At 37.6% G+C, this 12,000-nt stretch overlaps 1 protein-coding gene and 1 long non-coding RNA gene across 2 annotated transcripts; one reads left to right on the top strand and one right to left on the bottom strand.

The window, feature by feature from the left end:
* Positions 1 to 5,320: 5,320 nt before the first annotated feature.
* Positions 5,321 to 7,868, top strand: LOC115920553. The gene is made up of 3 exons (XR_004062391.1): positions 5,321 to 5,758; positions 6,527 to 7,759; positions 7,790 to 7,868. It is a non-coding gene; the product is annotated as an uncharacterized LOC115920553 (long non-coding RNA).
* LOC115920552 (degenerin mec-4-like) lies at positions 5,974 to 11,562 on the bottom strand. The gene is made up of 2 exons (XM_030976458.1): positions 11,008 to 11,562; positions 5,974 to 8,569 (listed from the first exon to the last, which is right to left on the bottom strand). The coding sequence occupies exons 1-2, from the start codon at positions 11,084 to 11,086 to the stop codon at positions 8,028 to 8,030; spliced, it is 621 nt and encodes a 206-aa protein (XP_030832318.1). The 5' UTR covers positions 11,087 to 11,562; the 3' UTR covers positions 5,974 to 8,027.
* Between the last annotated feature and the right edge of the window lie 438 nt (positions 11,563 to 12,000).

Below are 12,000 nucleotides of genomic sequence, written 5' to 3'. Positions count from 1 at the left end.
AATTGCAATTAAACGGTGATTTTGGAGTGGGTTCCAAATAGATGAGAGATTGAGAGAGAGAGAGAGAGAGAGAGAGAGAGAGAGTAGGGGAGGGAGAGAGAGAGAGAGAGAGAGAAGGGGGGGGGGGTCGAGACTGAAATAAGAGTGAAAATGCCTTGATTGGGCTCCGAACAAAAAGCACTGTAAATATTGAGTGATTATATGACCCATAGTATAATTGCCATTCAGAACCCGTCTAACACTCTTAGCTTAATTGCTGAACGAGTTCCTATGGTAACGTTACTTCCGATACACGGATTATCTGATCTGATTCCGATTTTATTCGGATTTTCGGATTTTCCGAGTCAAGTCAGTACGTAATATGTATAGCATTTAGATGCGGATCATTAAGTGACCAAAACTTTCAAGTATTCCATAAATAACACTTAGGGGCATGCACCTGCCGTACATGATCCTCGGTTTCAATGTATACAACCAGGTTTTAAATGTTACGTTATACATTTAAACTAATAATATATAAACAGAAAACGCATGCTAACTCATCAAAACTCATCTAACCCAAGCGATGCTGTGCAGGCAACAACTGCATGATGGTGTGCACGTCGTTAGCCAATTTGGGGCGTTTTTGTGTAGCATTTTCAAGACAAGACGGAAAAAATCAAATCAAATCAAATTGAGTGTAATCATTGCGTTTCGTCTGTTTGGAACAACAGATGGTTACCTCGTTCATTTTTACACGAAGGTAAAACTAGGTTTCAAACTAACGATATATGAATAGATGTTAAAGATCTATAATCATTACCCCCTTCCTTTCGCTTCTGATTATCCCAGAGTTAGAAAAACAAATGTGGAACAGAAGTTATCATAGAATTTCATAAAATGAAATAGTAAATGGCACAGTATTATAATGTAGAGTAATAACATGCATTCACACGCGAGGGCAAAGGGGAGAAAGGATTATCACAATTATCACAATTTTCAGAGCAATGATTCGCCAACGGTTTTTGACTTCCCTCCATTTTTAGTTCGAATTCAAACTGAAATAATCCTGGGTTGTTCATGGCAATGTTCAAATTATGCTCGAATCTCCAGAAGGGAATGACAAATTTGTTTAGCTACCAAACGTTCATTATAAATCTACTACCCATTATTGATTATGGAACTTTCATGGAACACAAAATATTGTAATTAACATTTACCCTCTGGCCCGCAATATTCTGCTACAATTTAAACCCGACGCTGGGCTTAAGCTCTTTGTTCAAAATCGAGTTTAATAAAAGGAAGTTGGTCGCAAGCGTAAGTTATTCTTTATTAAAAGCGATCATAGACCCGGTGTCGGGTTTAATTAAATTATTAGAATATAATGTCCGTATTAGAAATGCAAAGCTACGTAATCAAAATTACGTACAATAATTTGCAGTGACGTTGGAGGTCGGTACCTGGTACGACACGTACAGTAGTTAAGTGCCCATTTTCATTCTTTACAATGAAAAATAATCGGAATATTAACTTTCCTCAAGATACGAGCAACCACGCGATGGGACGAGTATATGACTCCTGACTTTAACGATGGCATTGTTTACTTTCTAATACTAATAGAACAATGTGCAGTTCCAATCAAATGTTTACGTACGGACGAGAACCAGAAAATCAAGATGGAGGTAATAGGGAGTGTCTCCGTTGAGGTCCTCCATTAAGTTGAGTGCTCGACGGGGCTTTTCAATTATGACCATGTTAATATAAAGAGAAGGTTGAGTTCTGGGAAAGGTGCAAAGTAACTTGTAAGCTTTGTCATTCTTTTTATGGCAGTGCGGAAGAATATCAAAGAAATAAAATGTTAATGAAAAAGGATGGCGCTTTAATTAAATGCCTTCATATTCGAAATATGACGAGTGAGAGCAAAATTTTATGAACCACAACTTCATGCCGCATGTTTGTGTAGTTCCATCTACAAATTGTGCAAGTTATTCTTAGCGTGGAAGAGCACATTTATTATAATTTTGATGATTCCAAAACCTCACAGCATACACCAATGCTTATGTGCTACACGGATGTTCAACCTTTCCAATCGCTTGCACTCAGTTTATTTCACATTGCAACTGCACCACCAGAACTTAACTTTTTCTTTACATACGATTAAGGAGGTTTTTTTCTTCTTCTTTCTTTTGTATTAAACCATTTGACGCTCTATCAACAATAATCATGTGTTTATTTAACGCTTTAATGGCAGAGCGCTGTAATGGGGATCTCTAATCTCGTGTGACGGAGGCCAATTTGCATGATTGACGCATAGGTCAAACCTATGCGTAATGCAAGCGAGACGCCAATAAGTGGTTCGATTAAAAAGGATTCAATTAAGCCACAAACAAAAGATGGCCGCACACGAAGTGATAGACTAATGATCATCAAACCCCATTGGTTTGGTATATAAATTATTCAATGAGTTGTTTCGCCAGTGTCCCGTCGACGCCGAGTTTTGGACAAATCGGAAGCGTTGCGTCTGTACCTGTCGAGACTGGATCATGAATTGTCCTGTGCATGTGTGTGCCTGCATGTCCTTGATTGGCGCGCTGGACTTGACGCTTCGTGTCTAACGGATTTTAGGGACTTTTAGATTTGCACGTCGACATAGTGGACTGCTACGTGTGACGTCCTTTTTAAGGCACTGCGATGTCCTTTTAAGGCACCGCCAGTGCCTTAAAAGGACGTCACACGTAGCAGTCCACTATATCGACGTGCATATCTAAAGGTACTTATTTTGCTTAGGTGAACTGCAGGAGACATGTCAAGAAAGTTTTATTGGTCTTGTTCATCTAAAACTTTAAAACGGTCATTTTATATCTTGGGTCACATAGTATTTTGGGACTGCTTTTAAATAAACAGTATGTGCGAGGGAATCATAGATAGAGCCATTAATACCTAAGAAAGGAATTTAGTCGTGTTGCTTTGTAAATGATCCACAATAATCACTCTTAATAAATTGATAATGCTTGAAAATGATATTCAAATGAGCAGTTTAGCATGACAATAATTAGTTAATTGCATGCTCGCGTTAGACTTAATTACACCCAATTCAAGTGTCATGATTCATTAGCGAGTCTGGTCGTACCAGGCGCTTCAATGCGCAGACAGGCAGAATAATCTGGACATTGATGTCTTTACATAGATTCATCCCAGTAGATAACATTGAAAGGAATAATATATTGTTCTGAGGCAGGGGCTATTTCCTCAAGTATATTTGCCTGGAAGTGGTTCATTAATTAGAAGAATCGCCAGTACCAGCAAGCGCGGAGGATTGGCTGTCATTGATGTGTTTTTAAAACTTTGGTTTTAATAGGTGAAGCCTTGTGCCTGGCGCCGCAAATGAAAACCACGTGACGTCAGTATATAGACCAATCACCGCTCAGGCAATACGAAGCTCAAATACTTTGCTTTTAGAACCTTGACCATACTGACATTTGTAGATTTCTGATTAGCTAATATGTCTTGTGAATACATGTATCCCATTTTAAAGGCATCGTTTAACAATGTTAAATCTGAGATGCATGGCCCTACGTGTTTTCAGTGTCTGTGACATGGTGTGATTATTGAAGCCCTAAAAAAATGCGCTTCAATATGATTAAGAAGTTTCTTAAAAAAAGTAAAGATCTTTGAGTGACCGGTGTTACCGTACTCATTTTCCACGGTAGACTGTAGTGTTATCAAAACCGTTAGGAAAACGAAAAATTAAATTTCGATTTACAATCATAAATATCTTGATAATCAGACAGGCGATCTGCTTGAAAAATTCATGGGATTCCTGACTGTCCCAAAGGTTTATAACTATGAATGCAGTATGAGCTAAATCCATGATTTTGTTTCAGATTCTGAGGCAATGTTACTGAGTCAGTTTAATGTCTCGATTTTCTGGATTTTCAAACAAGGATTTCAAGTTAAATCTGTTAAATTCAGTTTCTTTATCGCATTTTATGTTAAAGAAAGATGCCCTTCCACACAATTTTGCGATTTGTGATATCCATGAAATTTTCAAGAAGGTAATATAAAAAGTGAATTTCATAAAAGTTTTCGAAATAGAGATTTCTCGTATTGAACGCATACAACTATTATACCGACCTCCTAATTTAGAAACGAATTTTAGGGCTTTTGTGCATGCTACTCAGTATAGATGCGCACATGCTATGGTGACCTTCTAACGAATTCCCGATGCACACATAAAACACACTAATGGTTTGTTGCCAAGATCTTAATATTAAGTTTAGCTATTTCATTAGCAAAGGAGAAAATGGCGAAGATCCTTTCTGATTCATACCCAGCCCAACCTTAAACGTTCATAATATCATTTTCTTTACTTTCGACAGGAATACATTGCCTACATGACACGTGTTTTGTCAAGAAAATGGCATTTGCAAATATTGCCGACAGCAATGCGATATTTCTCATTTCACAGATGAATGGCAATGCGATTTGAGGTGTAATTGCCTTTCTGAAATGGTCAAATTGACTCAGAAGAATGTAAAATATCCTCAGTTCTTTTCTTTATCTCAATGTATTGGTTGATTATATTCTTATGATTAAATAGTTATGAAAATAAATTATTAAACAGTATACAAGATTATTTTCTTTTTAATTAATGGATGCATGGACCAGTGAAAACAGAGAAACCAAGCATAATAATTTGCCTGCTTCTAAAAGAATTCAAAATGCAATCGAAGTATTCTCACTTGACTACAAACTACTTGAGAGTACATGACACCAAAGATATCATATTTTACATTTTTATATAGTTTTTGAAGAACAATATTGTTTGTCATGATAACAATGCATTCCAAGATTGTCTCGTTCTTCATCGAATTTTTTCATAAACATAAAAACAACTTTTAAAAATGTATAAATATTAAAATATTATTAATACAGTTTTTAGTGACCATTTGCACACAAGGAAAAAAAAAAAAAATCAAGAAAAAAACTTTGAATGTTTGTATGTATCATGTAATAGGGCTATTTATTGCATGATATGCAAAGGCATGTCATTATGAATCAATTATGTCATGTACACTTATGTATGTTTTTTGTTGTTAGGACTGTCTTGGGACAAAACATTCCAAAACAATGCATAGTTTCATTGGAAGGAAGAGGAAAACCTCCGGTAAAAGTTTTCCAAGTAAATAATGAAAAGTGAGTCGCTGGTCAAACGTCACATTAGTTGAAAGGCAGAGTTCTTGGGATTATCCCTGGAAAAGAAGCCTTATGCTCATAAAAGGTGAAGGGAAACGATGAATGGGGAGAAATGTAAACATCCACCGGTCAGACATTTCCAAGAAGAAACACAATTTTGTTTTTACATGGTCCTTCCGGCTGGTAGGAAGTAGAATTATTTCAACCAATCAGGTGCAAGTTGCAAAATGAGTGACCAGGCACAAGCCAATAAAATGTGGAGGGGGCGTAGACTTCCAAACTATTTCTAAGAATATTAGTCACCCAAAATCGTGACAATTGGGTCTATGGGGGAAATTATTATAAATACAACTAGACTGTCAATTCCAATTCAGAAGCTGTTGAAATTTGAAGGAGAAACTACTTGTTTGAGTACTGTACCAAGTATTACGAGCTGTTCGTCACAAATTCACTAAACTAAATTCAGCTCTCGGTAAATATGACATAGGTGTTGTAGAGGACAACCTGATAGTCCAGGTCTTGTGATTCCATGAAATTGGACAATTTGGAATCAGTGTAAATCTTTAAACACCAACTAGAAGTTGTGAGCACTCATTTGTGTTTAATTTTACTTATGTCTATAAGTCACGTATTATTATTGCGTTATAATATACATGCAGAAATTATTTTGATATGCTTGAAATAAGTGGAGTAGAATATTAGCGCATTAATTAATTAAGAGTGTTTGTGGTAATATCACATTGAAGATTCAGAAAAAGAGAACGCTCTAAAATCATGACAAAGTGGACCTTGTGAATGTAACTGATTTTTGGAAGAAGTCTTTATTAATAATGAATGCCAAGTACACCAGATTGCGAAGTGTATATGTAACATGTCAAGAGCTTCTTATATTGTATTAATATAATGTTAAAGCCCCTTCAAAGTGTTGGGAATCCCAGATTCGCTAACAAATCTGATGTAAAAAAAAATCACTTAAATAGTGTAATGATGTGAAAGAGGATGTCATATTATACACTCAAGTCTGCAAGGATTTTCAAAACAAATCTGTTTGAAGACGAATAATGATAAGAGAATACAAAACTCGTGCTTTATGTTGTACACAGAAAACCTATATTTTTGTACTCTTTCATCAATATTCGTCTTCAAACACATTTATTTCGAAAAACCTTGCAGAAGTCAGTGTTAGTACTGAAATGACATCTTCTTGACCTAAATTCTACAATTGAAATGAATGTTTGCCATTAAAACAATTTTGGGCACCTAACACTAAAGAGAGGCTTTAAGAATAAAGATGTAATTATAGATTGAACAAATTACTAGAAATCATTTATATTTATATCTAATTTGGCAGGGTGGTAAGGATGTATGTTGCTGTACTGTAACTGGAATTAGGCTGACAGGATGGTACCAGTGGTCCAGGTCTATCCAGCGACAAGGGTTGACGTCAGACAGACAGGTCGTCGACAGGACACTCCAGAAACAGGAGATACACAAACTAAAGACATAGCTAAGGATCTACATTAATCAGTGAATTATATTATTCTTCTGTTCAAGTCCCATATGTTTGTAATTTATTTATATTTTCTCTTGTAACCATTGTTAGGAATAGTTTACATTAATAAAGGTTTATTCAACTAATTATTTGTGTAAATTAGTGTTCTGTTTGCAAGGTTACCAAAGTCTTAGTGGCAATACCATCAATGCAATAGCCAAAGATCCCAGCCGCAAGGTGTTGCACGATTCCCACCTGTAGTGACAATATTGTGACCGCATTTCCAAATTGTGAGGGGGGGGGGGCCTACGTCTCCCAAAGTACCCCAACGTAGGTCTTCGGCCACATGGGTTGTCTCGTTTAATTCCGCCCTTACTTTGAACCCATTTACATAGATACGCAAATCCGAATTAATTAGCATTAGCCACGAACTAATGTTCCTCTTTCTCCTCGCAAAAAATGGGAAATAGATTCGATCAATCATATATAATATAAATGCTCTTCCATTAAATTGGTTATTTCAGATATATTACTAACTGCCCTTACCCTGACCGGTAAGGTGTCGTTTAGTTGCAGGTAAATCCGGTAATCTGAGTGACCACTTCATCTTGATCATGTCGGGGTCAAGCATATAATCATCAGATTTACAGGGCTACTTTGATCTATCAATTACGGGTGATCGACCTTCACTTCGCAAAGGCTTGGCGTCTGCTCGTGCATGTTTCCAACACATTCGGCATAATTGGCCATTAAAAAATGAATCAGAGTATAGAGATATGCCAGGGAAAACAGTTTTGTTATGTTAACAAAGCTTAGTGGGCTATCCTGCCATTCATTATATTCTTGATTTTATATGTACTTTTATTTTTTTTATTTACTGTTTTTTACATGTCATTTGGAAAAATAAATACCGACCATCAATTTTCAAAATTAACCGTAGCTTTTAAAAAAGGTATATTGTTTTCAGATATCTGATCAAATCGTAGCATTAAGATAATATCAGATATGCTAATTTGAAGGGGGAAATGTGATTGTTTATCGGTCATAATAATTACGCACCTTTTTCTAGTCTAGAAACTTGTGTGTGTGTGTGTGTGTGTGTGTGTGTGTGTGCGTGTGCAGGTGTGTGTGTTGGATAGGTGGTGGGTGGGTGTGGGTGTATTTAATTTTGAGCAGGTGTAGTGGGTTTTCTACCTTGTATTTCTGAGGACGAGGCTGAAGTAAAAAGTTTCTTCCATGAAAAGGGTTGATGATACAAAATAATTTTGTACGGCAAAATAAGAGAAAATATTATGCAGAATACGAGTTTGGTGCGTCATTATGGCGTGGAAGCAACAAGATTATTTGTCGACCAAAGAGGTCAATCAAAATGTAAGCCACGTACCCTTTCTGTTGAGGATGCTTGTGTTGCCGTCCCGGTAGGACCTGGAACTACTGACGTCGCATTAACCCCATCGTTTCCATTGGCATTGTAAGTCACGCCCACAGCTTCAGCAAACTCCTTGGAGAAAACACTTGCCTTCGAGCTGGCGTACGAGTTCAAATTACAGACGGTGATCGCAGGAAATCCTATTTTGCTCGCGTAGAGCACGTCCAAGCTCGTAATGACCTCGTAATCGGTGTAGGCATCGATGATCATCACCATCTGCCAGAAGAATACTGCCATAGCACCCACAAAGAGGACCGACCAGAAGATTCGTTTGGACATAGAATTAGCTCGGGCGATGTTCGGAATACCGTGGGCTCCAGTGTTCTGGATCGCGGAACCGATCAGGATGTAGGCGTTCATTCCACCCAGTTCCTGGTCTTCACCAGACGATTTGGTCCTTCTTCGAGGTCTCTGTAATTCGCGCCCGTCCTCTCGATATTTTTCATGGCGTACGCCTTTTACTCCAGCCATTTCTGTAAAATATAAAGATGAAGATGTGTTTACTGTAAAGAACACTATTATGAGATCTTATTCTTAGAAAATATTAGAAAGAGCAATGATCTTATTGAGATCATGCTAATCCTGATCTTCTGCACACGACATGGTCCTCCTACGATGTCTCTGCAACTCGCGTTCATCCCAATGAATATGTAACTGACGTACGCCTTCCACTTTTTCTGTAAATCATAAAAACATGCAGATATTTAGAACTTCTGCAAAGAACACTACTAGGAATTCGTATAGATATATCGTTTAAAAAAACAGGTAAAGTTCTGACAAGGACTAATGATGTCATTCAGGTCGTAATCCTAGTCTTCTGCACACATTGTAACTCTCTATCGAGGTCTCTGCATCTCACGTTTGTTCCATCGATATCTTTCTCGACGCACCTACTGATCCATCCATTCCTTTTAAAATAAAATTAAAGGAAGAAATACTTTTGGCATATTGGAAAGAAAACTGGAAAATGTGTTATTTTCTTAGAAAAATGATTACAGGGTCGACAATGATGCGTCAAATTTAATTGTGTATATTATGTAAGAGTTTTTTTGTTTTTTTGTTTGTGTATGTGCATGGTGTTAGTGTGTGTGTGTGTGTGTGTGTGTGTGCGAGTGCATGTGTTTGGAGCGCTTATTGAATTATGACTTGTATGCTGGTAGTAATTAACATTTCATGGCAGCCTTGAAAATATATATTGCAGTACATGATTTAACAGTAGTTGGGAGATTATTCCATACGTCAGGGCCATGGTGTCGGATAGATTTATGCGCCATTAGCAATAGTAGGTTTATCAAATGAAAGTTCTGCAGCTACAAGGTATGTCGCATCATCAACATGAAAGTTAAAATCCCCAACAATCAACACACGATGCTTAAATGTTATTACTTGTTCCGAAAAGACGCAAATTCTATAAAGAAAGTTTGATCAGTTAGGTTGCCAGAACTAGAACGCTGTGGGCGGTAAACTGTAACCAATCTCAAAGGCAGATGGTGCTGTGCTGTAAGCAGTAGATCAAGGTATTCAAAAGAAGAGTATGACTTGTCAGGATACCTATGAATTTTGAAGCCTTTCCTAATACACACACCAACACCACCCCCTTGACGACCATTGCATGGATTGTGATACCACTTATGGCTAAGGAGAGTTGATGTCAAATCAGCAAGGGATGGATCATCGCGATCATCACTTGAAAGCCATGTTTCTGTTACGGCCAAAATGTCAATATGATCATCAATAACCAAATCACATAACATTGGAACTTTGAGCTTTATCGATCTTGCGTTTCATAATGCAAAGTTTGATAGTGTATCTTTACAGTTTATGTCAACTTCTGGGATAGACATCTGGTCACGATGTTTTCCTCCCTAATATCCTCTTTTGGTCCGAGGTTTTGAGCATATATCAAGGTCATTAATTGTTTTCCAGACAGACCCATCTACTCGGAGACGAGAAATGTTTAAATCATGCAATGTTTTCCTATCATATCTGAATTTGTTCTCTAAACTGACAGTGTCAGTCTGTTGAACATTGTAATTAAAATTGTGCATCTGGTCCTGAACAGCCTTAACGGTTGGACCTAGATTTGGTTCAATGTCACCACACAATATGTCACCAGTTGTACTTGAAAGGTGCAGTCTATTCGTCTGTAGTATGGTATTCTTCAGCCAACATATTGACTCACAGTGGAAGCATGATGGTGTAATTCAGTAAAGCTTTTCACAAAGCATTAATGATTAGCCTGCTCATCGCTGAACAGGAGGCCAAGGATTACCAAGAGAACATGAATGGATGCCATTGTCCATTCAAGACTCAACTACCATTGTAAAAGTTAGCACTGTGGGCTAGCTACATGTAGCACGGCTTACTATATAAGATTGACCTGTATGTAGAAGAAAATGGACACCAACTTGAATCCCAAAACAGAAATGTTCAAAAACTTGTTTCACAGAATATGATGCAGCACATTCAGGAATTCCAACAAAATTTGTCTAGGAAGTTCAGTGTCCCTTCTGCAAATAGATTGACGAGCAAATCAATCAAAAATGATGACCAAATGCAGCATATAAAGCAATAGAATAGGAGAGGAGTCAAGCAGCTGTCAGGCGCTCGGCATAAGAAAGGTAGTCCTCTTCATCTCTTCCTCAGTACCTAAAATGCTAAACAGTGAGGAACTATTGCATTCACTTGCTACGAGTTGATGCAGTTAAGTGTCCATGTGAAATGTTTCTTAAAAATAAATAATATCAAGATCAGTTCTGTATTTCAAACTTTACATCATGTTTTACCAAATTTACTTCGAAACGGGCGGGAAACAGGCGGCTTCAGCACCATATGCTTTCTAGAAGACAAAAAGAACGAATACATAAATAAAATCTTATATTTTTGAACGGGTCTTTTTTGAATTTCTCACCTTCCTCCTGTGTTCCTTTGCCAGTATTTTGCACTGATGGGGATATTTTCGTTGCTCCTAACGATGTGTTTAGCGCCATTGCAAAAAGAGATATGAGCTTCGATTTGAGTTACACATTTCCTACCATTCTCTTCTGTTTGTCGATCACAACATTATCATGTCTCAATCGTTATCACAAATGTTAAAGCTATTTGCACACTGGAGTAAATTGGCTGCGGATTTGCGATGGACCGGTATACTGAAAGTGTTGGCAATTAGCTCGCTAATGGTATATACCAGCGAGATCAAATATTGCAAACGCGTGGGTAATCATGAGCAGCTCGATCAGCTAGCAAAATAAATTAAAGTGTATTTGATTTTCTTGATTCCCGTAGTGGTTGAAACTCCGACAATGGGCATGAACTTGACATCCATAACAATTTCAATTCCTATATAGATCAAGTGATTAATGTCAAATAAAATTGAGCAGCACATCATCTATCATGATCATGATCATTCACGCCAGTGCGGACGCAATCACTGTCACAACAATATACCGGCGCAGTGCATAATATAGTCCAGCCATTGAAGGGACATTGTCATGTAGGAGGGAGGAGGGCACTAGTTTAATCGCGCTATTAAATCAAAAGATCAATGACAAGGCTACCGATTAGCCGGAGGGGTCTTATCATCTTTTCACCCTCTCCTTTCATTCTTTCTCTGTCTCTCCCTTTCCCTCGATTTTGTTGGGTGTAATTTCATGTAGAGGGGAGAGGGGGGTGGGAGGCATGTGCCCCCAATACCCCCTAGTAGCTAATCATCTTCGCTGATTGATTATTATGCTTCATAATTATATAGGACCATCAAGGTATCTCTTGACATATGATCGAACTTGATCATTTTATGCTGGTCACGGCTCTTTCATTTAAAAATAAATAAATGGGTACATAATTGCTGGAGCACAAATCTTGAAATTAGGGGCGTCGTCAGAGGAAATGTGGGGATGTAGGAATA

This window comes from Strongylocentrotus purpuratus, unplaced genomic scaffold (assembly GCF_000002235.5).
Source record: "Strongylocentrotus purpuratus isolate Spur 01 unplaced genomic scaffold, Spur_5.0 spur5_scaffold_9, whole genome shotgun sequence".
NCBI classification, from domain to species: Eukaryota; Metazoa; Echinodermata; class Echinoidea; order Camarodonta; family Strongylocentrotidae; genus Strongylocentrotus; species Strongylocentrotus purpuratus.
This window is presented reverse-complemented; position numbering and strand designations above follow the sequence as displayed.

What these genes read in the sequence shown, in the direction of transcription:
- LOC115920552 (XM_030976458.1), bottom strand. Translation starts at nt 11,086, where the DNA reads ATGGCGCTAAACACATCGTTAGGAGCAACGAAAATATCCCCATCAGTG. An exon ending in CAAAGGAACACAGGAGGAAG is followed by an intron (nt 8,570 to 11,007) that starts GTGAGAAATTCA and finishes TATATTTTACAG; the next exon opens with AAATGGCTGGAGTAAAAGGC.